The sequence below is a fragment of the Saccoglossus kowalevskii genome, chromosome 2, assembly GCF_978046115.1.
Source record: "Saccoglossus kowalevskii chromosome 2, keSacKowa6.1, whole genome shotgun sequence".
Classification (NCBI taxonomy): domain Eukaryota; kingdom Metazoa; phylum Hemichordata; class Enteropneusta; family Harrimaniidae; genus Saccoglossus; species Saccoglossus kowalevskii.
In genome coordinates, this window is record NC_140642.1 from 21040766 (window position 1) to 21061078 (window position 20313).

Genomic DNA, 20313 nt, shown 5'->3' on the forward strand with positions numbered 1-20313 from the left:
TTATTCTGAAAATTTAAAAAAATTATAAATACGTTTTGTGTGTGTAAAATTAGATCTGTTGACACTCGGGAGTACATTACGGATATATTCGTTTCTGTTGTATGTGACATCGACAAAGTATATTCGCTTTGGGACTATAGAAACACAGGGATTTAACAAACTATTATTGTGAACTATTTTGAATTTATTATGCGTGTTTTGACATTTTCATTATCTGTTATTTTAATATTTCTATATGTCATCTAAGAATAGTCATTGGCGGAAATGTTTGGCTATTTTGAATAGTTGCTTTGAACAATTACTAATCATTGCCAACAATATAACACTAATTTTTTTTTCTCCAAATAGGAAAATGATGTTGATGCTATCCACCCGGGATATGGATTCTTATCAGAAAGGGCTGACTTTGCCCAGGCTGTTACTGATGGCAATATTCGTTTCATTGGACCAACTCCTGAAGTTGTAAGGAAGATGGGAGACAAAGTGATAGCCCGTCAAATGGCTATTGCCGCCAGTAAGTTTGCTTGGAGTAAAACACACTAATAGATCAAAATAGTTTGAGAACAAGTGATGTTTTACAATACTGGTTCAAAAACCGCCCAAGACTTGATGACTTTCTTGTTGCTGGTTATTGTCAGTATATAATTTACAAAGACTCGGCATATGTCTAATAGTTGAATTTCTCCCACACAAATGTTGAGTGCACATTTCTTGGCCTTTTCAGTCATTTATATCAGAAACTCCTTTTGATTTTGATTAAATACTGGAGAATTATTCGATACACCCTTCGTGCAAAAAAATAAATTCATGAAAAAATTGGTTTTTCATTGTCAATACAACAATTGTGACGAAGCAATGATTACCAATTTTTTCAATTTTTTTGTTTTCTTTGAATGGTCAGTTTTAGAATAAACCCACTTAATTTTTTTTTTTTTTCCCCCAAGAAGTTATTAATACACCCATGAAAAATATATCAAAAAATTCTATTAGGTTTAAAAATCTAAAAAAAAATTACTTACAAATTTGGTGTGTAAAGTTAATCTTGTATTCTTGTGTTCTCAGATGTACCCGTGGTACCAGGAACTGATGGTCCAGTTACAACATCTGAAGAAGTCTTGAAATTCTGTGAACAGTTTGGAATGCCTATTATGCTGAAAGCAGCATATGGTGGTGGTGGCCGTGGTATGAGAGTTGTTAGAAATATAGAGGTAGGAAAAAAGAAAATAAAGCTTGTGTAGTAACTACCTTGTAATTAGCTTTGTCATCAAACAGTATGAATTGTGTCTTTTAGAAAGTTTAGGCAGAATATAAATCAACTTCTTACTTTCAATAATATAAGTCTATGCCATTGAAAAGATGAAAATGAAAACAAATGAGGTCACCGGACGATATTTCATTAAACAAGTCTGAATTCTCATGGAAGAGTAATCTTTGTTTGTGTGCGGGACTCTCCACACTGCATTGGGACTTCACAATGAAAACAAATACCCCCCCGGTAGGTGTGATCATAATGGTGTATTGTTATGCAAATTAGTGACTGCTCCGATCATTTAATTTCTAGGAAATTTGTTGATTTATTCTTTTGTTTTAGGACGTTGAAGAGAGTTTTGTTCGTGCAAGTTCAGAAGCATTGGCAGCGTTTGGTGATGGCTCTATGTTCATTGAAAAATTTATTGAAAGACCTAGACACATTGAAGTGCAGATTCTTGGTTAGTCGTCTTCTAGTTTTTTCACAACAAAATTTTTTCAGAACCCAACTGCTCGAGTCGGCAAAAATCGCTGTGTAAACATGTTTGGCGCTGATGAATCTTGGGGTTGAGCTCAGATAGGATTGGACCCAACAAAATCACCCACAATCGTGTAAATAAGTGTTGTTCATCTGCATCAATTAGCTAATTGGCACAAATTGTTTCCTTGATTTTTACTTGTCTTTTCCAGGCATACCTGTTTCTTGAGGAAATTTGCTTCTGTCATGACAGAAAATCCCGCTGTAGGGATGGTCATAGGGTGATATCAACAACTAGGAGGTGTTACCATCCAGTTTCAAACAGATTCTTAGATATTGAGAATATATTGATTCCTGATTAAAGGAGCTGTTCTGTTCGGCTTTCGTTCTTTCCCAACTATATTAACACACAAGAGATAATCCTCTGTTAATTGATGAGATCAGCAATAGTTCGGCCCGATAAAATGCATTGGCTGGGCACTTTCCTGTGTGCCTCAAATTATAGAAAATCTGGTCGAGTCTAAAACACCTAGAACTGTTGTTAAACAAACTGAAACTTACCAATTGTAGTAGCAAATAAACATGCGGCAGTACTTCAGCATCAAATCATACCTTTAATTTGCTATAAAAAGTACAAAAATTTACATGACTTTATATATAATTGTCTTACCATCCATCTACAATTTTGTTTTGACATCTCAGGTGACAAAACTGGTAATGTAGTACACCTGTGGGAGCGCGACTGTTCAGTACAAAGAAGGCATCAGAAACTTGTTGAGATTGCTCCAGCACCCAACTTAGACCCTGCTATCAGAAAAATAATGACTGATGATGCTGTGAAGTTGGCCAAACATGTTGGATACCAGAATGCGGGCACAGTTGAATTTCTGATGGATGAGAAGGGAAATCACTATTTTATAGAGGTCAATGCTAGATTACAGGTAGAACACACAGTGACTGAAGAGATTACTGGGTAAGCAAATATGCATTTAAAACTTTTTATAATGACAAGCTCTACTTTTAATGTTTGACGCAAAGTGCCTGTATAATAAATTAGGGAATTGATTTAATGTTTAGGCATTAGTCGAAACAATGAAACTGTGCTGGAATAACTTAATACTTGAGTCATAATTAAATTCTAGAAATAAATTTAGATTTAAATTTATCTTGAAGAAAAGCATTTTCTTGTTTTCTTGCACAATTTGACTTGCAACAACTTTTGTTATAAACCAATCTGAATGCTGTGTTGTACCAATGCACTTATCTGGGAATTCCTGAAGGCATTCTTAGTAAATGCAATGTGAACGTGAATTATCAATGTTGAGGTACAATCCGTTGGAACTGATTTCAGTGAAAAAAAATGGCATGATTTTTTTAAAAATAAAATGGTAATTTTTGAAAGGTAAACTAAATATGGAATGAAATATTTACCATCTTTCACTTTTTTAACAGGTCATTGTCAGGCCTTATTTACACAAAATTACCAGGGGTTACGCATTCACAACATATTCATGGTGGTCGATTACCAGTTGCATCATTTGTGTGCCAGGAAATGAGCATAACTGGATGCTTCATTTGTGTGCCAGGAAATGAGCATAACTGGATGCTTCATTTGTGTGCCAGGAAATGAGCATAACTGGATGCTTCATTTGTGTGCCAGGAAATGAGCATAACTGGATGCTTCATTTGTGTGCCAGGAAATGAGCATAACTGGATGCTTCATTTGTGTGCCAGGAAATAAGCATAACTGGATGCTTCATTTGTGTGCCAGGGAATGAGCACAACTGGATGCTTCATTTGTGTGCCAGGGAATGAGCACAACTGAATGCTTCATTTGTGTGCCAGGGAATGAGCACAACTGGATGCTTCATTTGTGTGCCAGGGAATGAGCACAACTGGATGCTTCATTTGTGTGCCAGGGAATGAGCACAACTGGATGCTTCATTTGTGTGCCAGGGAATGAGCACAACTGGATGCTTCATTTGTGTGCCAGGGAATGAGCACAACTGGATGCTTCATTTGTGTGCCAGGGAATGAGCACAACTGGATGCTTCATTTGTGTGCCAGGGAATGAGCACAACTGGATGCTTCATTTGTGTGCCAGGGAATGAGCACAACTGGATGCTTCATTTGTGTGCCAGGGAATGAGCACAACTGGATGCTTCATTTGTGTGCCAGGGAATGAGCACAACTGGATGCTTCATTTGTGTGACAGGGAATGAGCACAACTGGATGCTTCATTTGTGTGACAGGGAATGAGCACAACTGGATGCTTCATTTGTGTGCCAGGGAATGAGCACAACTGGATGCTTCATTTGTGTGCCAGGGAATGAGCACAACTGGATGCTTCATTTGTGTGCCAGGGAATGAGCATAACTAGATGCATCATTTGTGTGCCAGGGAATAAGCATAACTAGTTGCACCACGAAAATCATTCGTCTTAGAAGGCACTCACACTTTCACAGGTTTAGTGTGGTGTCCACTGGTCTACATTGTAACAAGCAACTTACTGTAGATGCTATTTTGCTGAAAACTTTAATTAATGTTTTGCAGGTACTCAATCATTATGTTAGTACAAAATAAATTGCCGAAATGCCATTATGATACGAAGATTGTTGTGGGATATTATGGGATTATGGTTTGTGTAGCAAAATGCTCTGAGTGAGAAGTTTTTTTTCAAATTCAAAAAATTCAAGTGAGAAGTTGTACTTGAATTTTTTGAATTTGAAAAAAAAAACCATGTCCTTAAATTTATAGATGATCTTTTAAAGTTTGAACCAATTTCAGTTATACTGAAATGTTTTTTATTTTTCTTGTAGCATTGATTTAGTTCAGTCTCAGATTCAGATAGCAGGTGGCAAAACCCTTGATGAATTAGCTTTAAATCAAGAAGACGTCACGTACAATGGCTGTGCAATACAGTGTCGTATAACGACTGAGGACCCAGCCAGGAACTTCCAGCCAGATACAGGAAGAATTGAGGTATCTATTCATTCACATGTATTGACTAATTACGTACATAACGTGGAAAATATACGATGAATATGTTGTTGTTTCAAACATAAATTACACTTGCTTGAAGTGTTTATAGAATAATTTACTAAAAACATTAATTGTCATATGTTCTACTGAATGCAAGTGTTCCAGAAATAAATTTATTTTTGTTTGTTTTCTTGTCTATATTTTAGGTGTTTAGAAGTGGGGAAGGCATGGGTATACGTCTGGACAGTGCTTCAGCGTTTGCAGGTGCAATTATTTCTCCTCACTATGACTCGCTTCTAGTTAAGGTCATTGCCCATGCCAATAATCACAAATCTGCCGCTGCTAAGATGACAAGGTCCTTAGAGGAATTCAGAATCAGGGGAGTTAAAGTGAGTATTTTTTATACGGTATACATAGTCTGTATATCAATACCCACTTTACTATTGGTTCTTACAACAACAAAGTTCTCATATTAAAATTTTCTTAGCTAAAATATGAACACATCATTTATGAAAGATACTTAGCCCCTCCCCCCTCCCAAAAAAGATATTTCTGGTCAGTGTGTGCAAAAACCAAAAAAAGTGTGAGCTATTTTTTTCTCACCACTGCACAGCGCCCTCTGTTGATGAATTGATTTTAAGACAATCTCCAGCATTATAATACCATGAACAAACAAACAAGTCGTCTGTTGATGATTAAATGTGTGCACCACTAAATTTTTTAGCAAAAACAATTTGACCAACAACTTTTTTGTGTGTGAGGCCTAATTGCTGTCATGAATTATTTACATTTGATGATTAAATTTATCGCTCTTAAATAATTCCAAAATACTTTTTATGACTTCATGTAACAATTTTGAAATGAAAAATTGAGATGAATATTTCATTCTTGTTTGATAGATTGATTGCCTACTCGCCAGTTAAAATGCTGACATTGCTTTACAAGGCATAATATCACAAATGCATTATTTGTGCTGGTGAGAACAGTTGAAAAAATAATCACTCTTTCTTTCTTTTCATCACAGACTAATGTTCCCTTCTTACAAAATGTCCTAAAACATGAACAGTTCTTGGGTGGTTCTGTTGATACCTATTTCATAGATGACAACCCAGGGTTGTTTGACTTCAAACCGTCACAGAACAGAGCTGGTAAATTACTTCAATACTTGGGTCATGTGATGGTGAATGGTCCATCCACTCCACTGTCGACTGGTCTCGCTCCTGCCGATGTTGTTCCTCCGATTCCAGATACTCCAATGCATGGTGAGTTTTATCAGAACTGTCAATGCTCTGCTTGCTGTATTGTAATGTTTCTCATTAGTGGTTCAAGTGTTACTCGTATTGATAAAAATTCAACTGCGTAATTTTTTTAGTGATCTAAAATTTCGGCTGATCGGCGAAGGTGCTGTTTTTAGTTCTCTAAAAGTTTGTCCACCCTACTGGGATATATTTTTCTTCTACAAACCGTGGTTTAGCTTGATACAAATTTAGACTTTATTGTTGAACGGATGGTACATGTAAACAACATGCAAATGATCAATTCTTTGGTTTGCTATAAAATGTAGATAAATTTCAAAGTTGTTTTATAAATGCTGAAATCCGCCATGTTTTTAGAACACGAGTTGACCTACCATGGTGTACTCTGACCTGATAGGTCAAGGATGCCTTTATTAAACCAATCAGAATACAGCATGGTACTACAGACCGTTTCAGGTGAACTCGTGCATAAACCATGGCAGATATAATTTTGCATCAAGTGTTTGGATTTGACCAAAAGAATTTTCTAACAATGAAAGCAAGTTGAAATCAACAGATGAGCAAATATTTTTTACACTATTATAATCATGACTGAGTATAAATAAACGATGTTTCTAATAACAAGTAGGGGTAAGTTATTTTCCAAAGCATCTCCTATGATAGTGTTTTAAAGCCAGACCATGCCTATAAATATGACCAGTCTTTCAAAACATTGCCCAGGACGGGGTATCAGAAAAATGTTTTTTTCCGTGGAGGTAACTTATTTGTAATCGTGTACATCACGATTGATTGTATTTTGATGAAACTTCACTCGTACAATAAATGATACACTATTTTTTCTAACTTGTGATTTTGTAATCAATGACTTTTACTCAGGTTTTTGTATTCTAAAAACCATTTATCAAAACTAATTATTTAAAAGTGATGGATATGTTAACAGTAGCTATAACAAAATGTTTGCATTTAAATTTTTGCACTTGTTCAACAACTAACTACCAGTAGTAGTTATAGAACACCAAACTTTTGACTACTTTCACAAGTCAAAGGTACATTATTTGCTCTATTACCTAGTAGTGCATGTGCTTACGTAGATTGCACAGGTATGATTATGGTCAAAATAATTTATTTTTTAACAAACATTCTCAAAATTGGAGAACTGCAGTGACTGAAAAATTAAATGATCATCGATTTGGCTTTTGTATTGCGATAAACACTCCATTAATTTAAGCATGACAAAATTATTATTTTGGGAGAAATTAGAAATTAAATTTGTTTTAGTGTTGGAGATGTGAACAAGTCAATGGAAACATGAATTCTCACTTTTGAAAGCAAACTCAAAAAGACTCAAAGGTGTAATTAATTGATAGCATCAGAGTTTTGCTTATTTCCTGTCCGGTGATTGAATTACTGGAGAATAATAATTTTTGTTTTGATCATGACTTGTAGGCTATAGAAAAATTAGCTCCATTTCATTCAAAATTTTAAAAAAATCATAGAAAAATGCATAAAATTTACCAAAATTATTAAAACAGAACTGGCCAAAGTTATCAGACTTCAAGAAGGCAAAAACAGTATCAAGAAAACTATAAAAAAAAACAAAAAAACTATTATTCCTCAGAATGTGAAAACTTCATCTCATATTTCACTCTGGTTTTTACTACCTTTGGTGCTGAAATTATTAGAGCGGAAAATTGGTAAAGAGTAATACCCTCCATGGTCGGTCATTGCTGGCCAATGCAGTTGCTCAAATGATTAGAATTACTAGAGAAAAATGCATCTACGAGTTTAGCATTACAACACAGATAATCACCTGTTGCAGTACAGATAATAAGAGATAAGAATTGAATGACCACCAATGATAATTTCTTTCAAAAAGCACACGCACCCAAAAAAAGTCTTTCACTTAACTTTATTCCTCGGTATGGCTGATGACTTCATTGCTACAACCAGTATTGTGAAATGCATGCTATATGCTTGGTTAGATTGCAATTATCTTTGCTTGACTGCTAGATTGCTCTGTTTCTAACTGCTTGCTCTATAACATGTTGCAGCTCTCTATTTACATGACTCGTATCATTTGGTACTGGTTTACTATGTGTGATAATTGACAGTGCCCGGCCTGTCTTGTCTCAATCCAGGGGTTACCAGCTAGTACAGCATGTCTTATGATTTAAATGATTAAATTTAATGCTTGATCTAAGTTAATTACTAATGCATTTATTATAAAATTAGCCTTGATCTTATAATTTGTTTTCTGCATGTGTTTTTTTCTTAAATACTTTTTTTTTTCCTTATTTGTTGCTTTTTTTTTTCTGCTTACTTGTTTTGAACTAACCACTCAATGGATTTCTGCTCAATCCTGTTGATTCATGACAGATCCCTTCTCCCGTAGTAAGTACTGACTCACTTGTATCCTCTATCATACAATATTATAATAAGCTATGGATTCTTGAAGTATACTGTGGTTTCTGAGAAAATGGGACTTACAAAAAACAGGCTAAAAAATACCTGCAAGTTCATTCTTTGCCTCCATGAACATTCAATAAATACATATATAGGGTTCATCACATACTTGGTGCTGCAATGAGAAAGATTATTCTTTGTTGGATGAGATCATATCTGAAGGAGAATTTTTTTTTTATCCCTGCAAGACAAAATTATATTTGTGGAGTAAACATTACTGATTAATATATCATGTAACATTTCATATTTTCATGATAATAGCATGCTTTTAGCTGACCAATATTCAAACACAAATTTGTTTTCCCAACTTTCTAGGTGCTGTTTACATGTACATATAGCCATTAGTCTAGGCGCTGTTTAAATGAGCATATCCAGCTGTCTAGGTGCTTTTTAAATGAGCATATCCAGCTGTCTAGGTGCTGTTTATATGTGCATAGCCAGCTGTCTAGGTGCTATTTATATGTGCAGTGCTTTAACAATTTCATTCCATGTGTATTCATTGGGTACCATGCACAAAGGGGACTTTGGCATGGATTAAAAATTACAAACATATTCTCAAAATCCAATACTCCCTTGCTAATTAACAAAGACCTGCATTATGCACAGTTCATATTGCCATCTAGGAATTTAAATCATTCCTTTAAATAAGTTAATGTACAACAACAAAATGAATTTTATAAAATTATCTATTAAATAATATATGGGTAGTACTGGGAGCTTCTAATTATGTAGTTAATAATATATACAGTATGCTCATATTATGTGTAATATCTTTTAAGTATTCCTAATAATATTCTACTTATTCTGCTAATTGTTTTGTGTCTGTCATCATGTAATTTTCTCATTGTTGTGCTTTACTAGAATGCCTAATTAAATCAGTAATTTTCTCTGATAATGAGGTGAACTTAGATTTATAAAATCACTCATCACATATTACTGGATATTTTTAATTATATTAAGTTTTATAAATAAGTGATGTTGGGTGAATACTTTTTTTATCAGAAGACCAAAACAGAAAGACATTGCTATTTATTGCAGGATGAACCACAGCACAATTAGAACATAATTTGTATTCCTGTTATACCTGAACTAGTGAATAATCATTGGAATCGTCAGGTTTCAGAGAGTAATGGCTTTAAAAGTGGAATTTACCATTGCAGCATCCCTATCGATGGTCTACTTCTGAAAGTGCAATTAATGATAATTAATTTATGCTGTGAACATCAGTCAACTTTTCACAAAATGTATAAATTTTTTACACAAGTTTTCCAACAATTTTGAATCGCGAGAATTTATGTCAAAAAAAAAATTAACAAAACAATGTTGCACCAAATGTTCAGTCAAACAAATTATGTTCTAAACATTTGAAAATATTCGTTCTATCCAATATGTAAACTGTGATTGAACTGTCAGATTGAATTATACATTTGGATTGACTTTTGTAGGAACCAAGCCTCCAAGTGGATGGAGAACTTATTTGAAAGAACATGGTCCAGAGAAGTTTGCTAAGGCAGTCCGGGAACACAAAGGGCTGCTGTTGATGGACACCACCTTCAGAGATGCTCATCAGTCGCTATTGGCAACCAGAGTTAGAACCATCGACCTCAAGAACATTTCACCATTCGTTGCTCATAATTTTACTAATTTATACAGTTTAGAAAATTGGGGAGGTATGTTGTTTATTTTTATTTATTAATTATTGCTTCTATGGAGAAGTTTTTTTTATTAATTTCACAAATCAGAGGGAAATTAGTAATTTTGTAAGCAGTGGGGATTTCATTGGGATCCTTAACCGAGTTACAGTGACTTTTATGAAGTTTCGTTCATGTGAATTTTTCTGAATTATCAATTCGTGAAAATGGGTTACTACCTTTTATGTAATAACTGAAATTAATCTTTATTTTTATATACTAGCTATTTTTGTGGTTTAATGAAATTCTAAAATTAAAAATGGTATTTTGCATTCTATGAGCTAACTATATCACGCTTGTATTTGCATAAACTGTTATAATCATGAATTTAATAGGCACCATTGCTAGTTGTATTAAAGTAATAATGTCATTTATTTTTTTAGGGGCCACGTTTGATGTTGCTATGCGATTTCTACACGAGTGTCCATGGGAACGGTTGGCTTCTTTACGTAAAAAGATTCCTAATATACCATTCCAGATGTTACTGCGGGGTGCCAATGCTGTTGGTTATACGAACTATCCTGACAATGTAGTATTCAAGTAAGTAATTCATCTCTTCTTTATTTCTTCAATTCAATCTAATTCTATATACCTTATACAGGAGGTCTACCCTGTTGTTGGTACATGCATGTCAGTTCCTGCATCTTGAAAATACTTAAAGGAAACAATTTGAATATATAGATCAAAAGTATTTATAAAATAAACATTTCCATCGAAACACTCAATAAGTGTGTATATCTGCTCGTATATATCGCATCGAATAATTCATTTCCTGTCTCAAAGCATTCAGCTTTTTCAACAAATTGTCATGAGCAATGAATACTGTGATAAAAATAAAACAAATGTTTATAAATAAGTTTCAGAAAACCAAATTCTTTCAGCACCCAGTTTTAAAATGGCTAATTCATATACAGTAAACTGAAAATAATACTAATCTTTGAGTCTTGGCTTAACGCGGGAGGGTCATAACCTGCGCACGTGCATGAATTGAGTCCCAAGCGACGATAACAACACACGCTAGAAAGGCAAGGCTCATGGGTGGACAATTGTTTATAAACAATGACACGCTATGGCCATCTGATGCATGCACAGATGACGACTCCCCCACTTTAACCAAACATTTCTACCGTATGATTAATGCATACATTATTAATAATAATTATAATAATAAATTAATGTTTATATAGTGCTTGTTATCGTCTGTGAAGCTCATTGACTCTCGCAGTTCATATAAAGCTTGTTTTTAGTCTAGATTTGTGTACATCTGGTGTTGTGCAGTTGTTTGGTAAACGATTCCATAGTAAAGGAGATGTGTACATATGATTGGTCACCTTATTTTGTTTATAACGATTGTTTATTATTTTATTTTTCTTCGTCAGATTTTGTGAGACTGCCGTAGAGCATGGTATGGATGTCTTCAGAGTATTTGATTCATTGAATTATCTTCCCAACCTTTTGATTGGTATGGAGGCATCTGGCAGTGCCGGTGGTGTAGTTGAAGCAGCTATCTCCTACACTGGTGATGTTTCAGATCCATCAAAAACCAAATACACATTGGATTATTACACTAATTTAGCGACAGAACTGGTGAAGGCTGGCACACATGTTCTCTGTATAAAGGTAGGACATTGTAATGCTATCTCAACTGACAATTTCATCAGAAACTGACAATTTCATAAACCAAAACATTTTTTGTTACATATAACTGCATAAAATGACCCAACTACATGGGTGAAGGGCACTTTCACAAGGCAAATATCACATAAAATGTGATGTGAAAACTAAAGGTTAAGTAGTCGCGCGCACTATTATGGAAAATGATACATAGAATCATCAGTAAGAGGCTGTCAAAGAAATGTGTAGGCTCTCAAGATGACAGGGTATTAGACATTTTGCCCATGGCCTTAGGTTAGTTGTAATTCCTGAGGTTCTCTTGACAAAATTGGATTCAATAGATGGCGCCCTCTGGAGACCCATACACAAACTTGCAGCCATCTTTTTTCACTTGCAAGTGATTTAAAAGTAAAAATGTTGGTATATAGAGTACATTTGTATATGCTATGCTCTCAGTGTTCACATTTTGACAGTAATGCCATTACAATTGACAGAGAAAGTGTTTTTTTTAAATAAAAATTGCTGAAAATTACAGCTGTCAAAATTTAAATAATTGATTTTCTAGGACATGGCAGGTCTGCTTAAACCCGAAGCAGCCAAAATGTTGATTGGTGCTCTTAGAGACAAGTTTCCTGATGTTCCAATCCACGTACACACTCATGATACATCTGGTGCTGGTGTAGCGGCCATGTTGGCTGCTGCCAAGGCCGGAGCTGATGTTGTTGATGTTGCTGTGGATTCTATGTCTGGTATGACGTCACAGCCGAGCATGGGAGCTTTGGTTGCCAGTGTGAAAAATACAGATTTAGATGCTGGTATGTGTCTCAATACTGACTTTTATTTTTGCGTGCTTCAAAATAATCTATTAGTGAGTTGTCTCGTCTTTGATGGCAACCAACCTTGAAAATTGTAACAATGTGTAGATGTTAAAAAAAAGTAGTTGCAAATTGAGTGATAAGAGGCGATTTGTCTTTGAAATTAAAATAAATTCTCGTTAGTAATAATTTAATGATATACCGTATACATACTCGTCAGGATCCTCGGCTCAAATAATGGTGTGTTTTAGGGTTGAAAAAACAGAGTGCAAATGACAATTTTACTTCAGCAATGCAGAAGTGAATTATCGAAATATGATTTGTTGGAATTGATTTTGGCGAATATATGGCATGATTTTTTTCAAAAACTGGTGACTACCCAATAGCAATTTTTGAACATATTCACGGCAGTCCATATCCTTGCTATATTATATAAAAACAAATACCAGTATTCAGGAAAAATCAAAGACCAGGTTTTATGATTATAGACAGTAAAATTGGGGGTATTTTGGAGGGGGGTGGGAGGTTATCCGAATGTGACCGATAAAATAGAAATGTCCCGAATGTGGGCACTTAGCAGAGTGTGGTGCTAAGCTGGTGGAGTACAGTTGTAAAATGCATTTTCACTAATCTATTTCAGGCATCACCATGGACAATATAAGCAAATACAGCAGCTATTGGGAAGTGACGCGACAGTTATACGCGCCATTTGAATGTGCCGTCACCATGAAGAGTGGCAGTTCTGATGTCTATCTGCACGAGATTCCAGGTGGACAGTACACTAATTTACAATTCCAGGCATTTAGTCTTGGACTTGGCAGCAAATTTGAAGAGATCAAGAAGACTTATGCGGCCGCAAATCAGTTGCTGGGCGACATTGTCAAGGTAAGGTTTGTTTAAATTCAGACAAGTTGAAAGACAATGCCCGCAATTTAAAATGTGAAACATTCTTTGAAGGTCATGCAAGATATTTATGAACTGTTTTTTTCATTTCATAGGTTACACCCTCTTCAAAAGTTGTTGGTGACTTGGCACAGTTCATGGTGCAGAATAAATTGACTGCGGAACAAGTTCTTGATCGGGCCGAGGAGTTGTCCTTTCCACTGTCTGTTGTGGAATTCATGCAAGGCTACATCGGGGTGCCTTACGGAGGCTTTCCTGAACCACTGCGAAGCAAGGTAAGAAATTAACAATGTTGTGTGTTTTGCTGGAGTTCATTTCCATCATTGCTAATTTAAGCTTGCTGAAGTAATGCATTTATTCTATTAGAAGCACATGTCCAATAGAAGCAGACAGAAATCACAATTATGGTATGCTGGATCATTAAAATATGAAATATAATTTCAACAATACACACCTATACATGAGCATATATGCTATAGCAAATAGCATAAGTGGCTGATTTTGTCGCATAAAAAGGATTTAGATTCCCATAAGCAAAATTTTGAGTTAGGGCAAAATATTAAAATACCTCTAGCCCTCTTTCTTTTGAGATGTGGCATCTTGTAGATCATGAAAAATGTTGGAGTTTCAGTTTGAAGTGAAATAATAGTTACTTAACAGTAAATAAATAAATATCAATGTTTTGAAAAATGTACTTTGATTCATTAGATGCTAGGTGGACTTCCTACCGTAGATGGCCGTCCAGGTGCTTCACTACCACCGCTAGACTTTGACCAATTAAAAGCAGAATTGAAGGAAAAACATGGTAAACAAGTGCGAGAGTGTGATGTTGTTAGTGCATCTCTCTATCCCAAAGTCTTGGATGATTTTCTTGATTTCCGCAGTGTTTACGGCCCTGTTGACTGCCTACATACCAGGCACTTCTTGGTTGGACCAAAAATTGCAGAGGAATGTGAGGTAAGAGTTAGATACACCAACCATATAGATGAATCGTAAATCAAAGTTATCTTTAGTATTCAAGTTGCCGAATATGAAATGCAATCAATATGTTAAATGCTGTTAACTGTTAAAATAAAATAAATTTTCATGAATTTTAAAACCCTGAGACAACAGATATTTTGACTATTCAGACTTTCCCTCAGGGTAATAACTGAATTAAATTGATTTTCTGGTTACATATCCACATCGTGTAGAACTTGAAAACCAATTTTGCTATAATTATGTATCTCGTACTAGGTTGAGCTAGACAGGGGCAAGACACTGAATATCAAAACCTTGGCAGTAGGAGATCTTGATGCCTTCACAGGCGAGAGAGAGGTGTTCTTTGAGTTAAATGGACAACTACGATCAATTCATGTGAAAGACAAAGAGGCAGTTAAGGTAAGTCATCTTTTTCTGAATCACAAATATACCAGTATTTATAAAGATATGGTGAAATTTTCTTTTTTTGTGGGTAGCTTGTTGGTCATTTTGAGTCAGATCACCAAAAATATATAGAATAATTATATAATATAATGTTAAACTATATATCGGTACATTTTCTGTCAGGATTGCATAAGTACACATTCTATTACATATGTATTCTATTATTGTGTATCTGGTTGGACCTACACAGCTGATATACATGAATGCAGTTCATTCAAACCCAATAAACACTGATCACTGTATCATCCTAAAAAAGCTTCAACTATGACCAAGCATGTCGGATACTTTTGACAATTGTTTCATTTTACTAACTGTAAATGCTGGCTTTTAGCAGATCTCTAAAAATGGTTTATCAATTTGGAAACATTCATTGTTTTTTTTATTTACAGTTTCATAAACATTGTTGCATTAAACAATTTTAATTTTGTGAGAGTCGTGAAATATCATGAATTTTGTTAGTAGTGAATATTTCACTTGGGTCTTTTAGACGAGGATTCTTTTGAAAAATTATGTCCATATGAATTAAATAATCAAAATTGTTTTTGAAAACAACACTTGTAGTGATAAGTGATTCAGTGAAATAGATTGAACTGGATATATAATATATATCTTGGTATTTTCAAAAAATGTCAAAATACCAATACTACTACATTGTAGTAAATTGAGTAAAATAATAATGCACTCAGTATATATTTGTTTAACCCACCAATTTGCGGTTGTGTTACAGGAATTACATGTCCATCCCAAGGCCATGAAAGGAGTGAAGGGATCGGTCGGTGCTCCTATGCCTGGAAACGTCATTGATGTTCGCGTTAAAGAAGGCGACACAGTTGAGAAAGGTGATCCTCTGGTGGTTCTCAGTGCAATGAAGATGGAGATGCTGGTCAGTGCTCCGTTCACTGGTACCGTCAAGTCTCTCCATGTCAAAAAAGGCTCTCCAGTCCAAGGTGATGATCTGATTGCTGAAATGGAGTAGGCATGGTTACCGTTTCATGCTCACTGGAATATCCTTCCTTACAGGGACTAAAATAAACTGAAATATAACTATTGCCGTAGAAGTTTTAGAAAATGTGAATTTGCTATAGAACTAACCATTTAGGTGACTTTGTCTGTTGCTGCTTAATACACAGTATAATAATTTTCAGAATTTATAATATCATGACTTTTAAATATTTGGAAATTACCTTTTCTCCTATCTGTACTAATCATTATTTTTGTGGTGCAGGGAACATTTTTGAGAAACTTCTATCTGAAAAAAACAAACGGCATTTTGAACAGTGAAACAACTATTATGATTTTGGGGGGTACATGAGCTGAACCAATTTACAATTCTGTTCATAAGAAACAAAACAATAATTATCTTAAAAAGTCATATAATATATAAATAACGATTATTAAATTGTTTTGAGTATATGGCAAATTATGCACTACACATCTGTCAAGACCAGATCTTTCTTCATGAATACTTAACTTTTTATTATTTTTTAATAAATAAATCTTGATATTTGTGTGAAAACATGGTACTGGGAAACTCGTGTCAAAACAGTGAAATTTGGCTCGAAGTTGCACTTTTTTTTAAAAAAAGTATGCAACAAACTTTAGCTTATTTTAATTTTGTGGGAACATATTTGTTGAAGCCACCATATATGATGCATTTGTCATATTTCTACCAATCAATATATATCAGTAATATTCCTGGATTCTCTCATCTCATTCAAGCATACATTTTACTAAAGAAGGCAAATTTTTTTTTGCCACTATCTGACAATTTGAAATGACTTTGCATATGACAATACTTGATTAGCAATGCTTATTTAAATATTTATTGAAAAAAGAACTAGTTAAAAATCAATATAAATGTATATCTAAATTTTAAGCAAAAAAAACAGTGATTTTATAGATAGTAAGTACTATTACCGTATGTATGGGTTTTGCACATTTCACTATTTTCAACATTTACTATAATCATTAAACAAGTGAATTTTAAAATTTGGTGAAGTTTAAATCATGTGTATGCAACAGTTGCTATGGCAATCTTGAAATAATGTGTCTGCTATAATACTAACTAGGACTAACATTAACAATCTTATCCACTAGTGAATGTGGCCTGAATATTTCTCTCTAGTAAATAAGTTCATAAAACTGATGTCAGGTATGCATAGGGGTTAGTGACAATGGATTTCTGCATTGTTAGCCAATAATGAGTGTAATAATGGAATCAATATAATCCTACTTCGTCAGAAAAAGTGTTTCTTTATTAGATGCTGATGACATTTTTTTTAAAATGTTAATCATGTGACAGCAGTAAGGTTATAATTTTATATAGCTATATGCACATTTTTTTGTTTGTGCTTGCAAGAAAAAGAATATTGATTTAGTTATCAGATTTTGAGTATTGTCACTTAAGAATTATGATATTTCAAATGTTGTATTGTAAGTTAAGGCATTCTGGTAAGTGAGGGTGCTACATGTAGGGATTGCTATAGCTGGCATTAGTGAAGGAATTGTGTACATGTATGGAACTGGAGTGCTCCTCCTGCACTGCACAGCAGTACTATTGGTAATAAATATTTGTTTTTGTCTACACAAGTTGTCTCTGTCTCTGTTCAGCATACTAGTTGAATCTCTGCTTTTTTTGCTCTGTTTTTTATTAAACTGTCACTGAATCATAACTGAGTCTTATCCTTGGATGTATGGAACTAAAAGTTTACTGAAAGCTTCACACACTCTTGCACAGTATTATGTAATAGAGAACCTAAGACACAACTTTCTGGCTTGGAATAGAATAAAATAGACTATAATAAGAATAATATTTTATTCAAATTCAAGCAAGGAAGAAAAAAATCAAGTAATGTCTCTACGAAAAAGATGAGTTTTCAGTTGTGACTTGAAAATGGATGTCTTGTGAGAGCAATACTATTAAGCTTTTGAACAGAGCCCTCGGTTTAGAAGAGTTCAGTAATATAAGCAGCGGTAAGATTGTTATAGGCGTTAAATGTTAGCATTAGTGTTTTGTATTTAAAGTTTGTGAACTGGCACCCAACGAAGTTGATGCAGGAACGGAGTAACATTACCGTAAGTATAGTGTCATCAGTTTCAGTAAACGGTGATAAGCCTTAGAGAGGAGAGGTTGTTGATTAGGTAATGTTTAAGTTGTATGGCAGCAATTCTTTCAAATACTTAAATAAATGTGAGGTTTGCAATAGGCTGGTGCACGCATTTATTTTTCAATGGCAGTCTAGCACATTTAAGTGTGACCACCACACAACTATGCTGATCTAAAAACTGAGTTCTGTTCCTGGGTATTGCCATTAAAAAAAATTTGAAATTTATTGAAATTGCATTCTAACTTACTGTTGAATTTCCTTAACTAGAAGACCACTACTACACGTATTTAAAAGCATGTACAAATAAGGTACTAATGATTAGACAGTTTGGAATTTGTGCAACTTATTTTTTAGCAACTATAAATGATGCAATTTGAGAGAAAGAAGCATAGTTTTCGGGGTTGTCTTTTTACGGTTTGGTATCCTCGGGGCGGAGCTACGTCACGGACGTTCTACGTTGCTAAGACGCGCACCACTGTACCACGTATTTCTATGGGCTTTGTGCGCGCTGCTGTGGAACGCCGGTGGAGCCGGTGAAAACTCGAGAAAACACAAACTCAACTTTGAAGTAATCCCGAACAACCAAATTCATATGTTGCACACGTAGGGCTAATCTTGTTGCACTGTTCAGGGGACTCTCATCAACCATCGCAAAGTACCGTTTTCTGCGAGTTTCTGGTCTTTGTTTTCACCGCGAGGGTTGCCAGGCGGTAGAAAATGCCCGGATGTCCGCCCCCGAGGATTGGACAAGTCTTGCATTTTCAAAATGCATGAAAGTTATCTCGAATTTATCCACTGATTATACATCATTTGGGCTTACACTTTGAGAATTTCCAAAACTGCATTCATTCAATCCAACTCATGGTTTACTAGTGCAGAAACCCTCATGCAAGATATAGATGTTGTCACCATTGTAAACTCAAGTGAAAAAATAATTAAGAAAAATTTAGACTTTATTCATAAAAAAAATAAACAAATCATTTGAGAACCAATGGATCTTAGACATGCATAATGATAATAGAAAACAAACCTTGGCTAAAAACAAACTAAGAACATACAGGCTTTTCAAACAAGATTTTAAAATTGAAAATTACCTTATTAATATGCAGAACCATGGTCTTAGAAGGTTAATTGCAAAATTCAGGACAAGCAACCATGACCTTAAAATTGAGAATTCGTTTTAAAATTCGTTTTAAAATGATAACACAAAAGTTGTTTTAATATTACAACATGGAAGCACCGGTTATTGAAAATGTTCCTTCTTCAACTTGAAGTTTGTTAATGTTTGCTTCATTCATTGAAATTACTACAGTACTAGTATTTAGTTTACGGATTTGGCAAGCTTTGGTGTAATCACAGTCCCTTTATCGGGCCGGGGATATAAAGACTGTGGTGTAATATAAAGAGCTGGTGGCGACAGTGTGTGAGATTATTTCATCAACGTCACCTTGATATTAATTTCAAAAATTGGTGCAAAACTATAGATTCAATTCAAAAAGATTGTCCTCGTATAAATAATATTAACTTAATCTGGATCTTCAAATTCGTCTTGGTCAAGTTACTGAATAAAACTTTTAGATTGGTCAGACTGAAATTAGAATATCGTCGTAGCTTTTTGCGGACATTACAGCGTTAATTAAAGTGAAGTAAACGGTTGTTTGCCGCCTAAAACGAACATGTGTGATACAGCTAAAATTACTTCTGAATACCAAATGTATGTTGGAGTAGTTGGAGATAGGTTTTAGAACTGTATGTATGCTGGTTTGTTTACCCTCAGACTAGTAGTACTAGTATTACTAGTCTGAGGTTTACCGAACATTTTCTGTTGTTTACGCCCCCATCGTCGGTTATGAGAAAGTCATAGAGAGTGAAGAAAACGCCGTCCATTTATTTCTGAAGACCAAATATATGCGGAAGTATTTTGAGATCACGCCACACTTGTATTAGTTAATAGTTACTGTTAATTATCTTTAGTTGCTAGTTACAGTTAACCATAGTTAGTTTACAGAACGCACCCATTGTTTCGATATTAAATAAATATTAGGTATCACCTCCTTATTAATTTTTCAAAATTCATATATATTTATTCATATTTTAAGATAGTTGACAGTTTGTTATCTGGCATGTAAGTTAACTATACCTCTATACTGAACTATACTATGGAAATCAGTGTTGTGTTATGATGAACTTATTCCTCAGTTCCTGAGAGCGAGGTTATTTGTAGATATTTATTTATTTATTTTTTTATTAGACGCATAAAATCCTTAGGAAAGGATAAAAAGGGTCTTACAGAAAGAAATTAAAACAAACTACAATCTAAAAAAGAAAACA

At 34.5% G+C, this 20313-nt stretch overlaps 1 protein-coding gene across 1 annotated transcript in view; it reads left to right on the forward strand.

Moving 5' to 3' along the window:
* LOC100367726 (pyruvate carboxylase, mitochondrial-like) overlaps nucleotides 1-16231 on the forward strand; it is a 31562-nt gene extending 15331 nt beyond the window's left edge. The window contains exons 4-19 of the mRNA XM_006817899.3: nucleotides 349-514; nucleotides 1063-1208; nucleotides 1592-1709; nucleotides 2429-2699; nucleotides 4546-4708; nucleotides 4915-5097; nucleotides 5733-5970; nucleotides 9873-10097; nucleotides 10502-10658; nucleotides 11498-11738; nucleotides 12298-12547; nucleotides 13188-13432; nucleotides 13546-13725; nucleotides 14159-14407; nucleotides 14687-14830; nucleotides 15603-16231. Coding sequence (XP_006817962.2) covers nucleotides 349-514; nucleotides 1063-1208; nucleotides 1592-1709; nucleotides 2429-2699; nucleotides 4546-4708; nucleotides 4915-5097; nucleotides 5733-5970; nucleotides 9873-10097; nucleotides 10502-10658; nucleotides 11498-11738; nucleotides 12298-12547; nucleotides 13188-13432; nucleotides 13546-13725; nucleotides 14159-14407; nucleotides 14687-14830; nucleotides 15603-15851 — 3225 coding nt within the window. The 3' untranslated portion in view covers nucleotides 15852-16231. The remainder of the gene's footprint in view (nucleotides 1-348; nucleotides 515-1062; nucleotides 1209-1591; nucleotides 1710-2428; nucleotides 2700-4545; nucleotides 4709-4914; nucleotides 5098-5732; nucleotides 5971-9872; nucleotides 10098-10501; nucleotides 10659-11497; nucleotides 11739-12297; nucleotides 12548-13187; nucleotides 13433-13545; nucleotides 13726-14158; nucleotides 14408-14686; nucleotides 14831-15602) is intronic.
* The last annotated feature ends 4082 nt before the right edge of the window (nucleotides 16232-20313 follow it).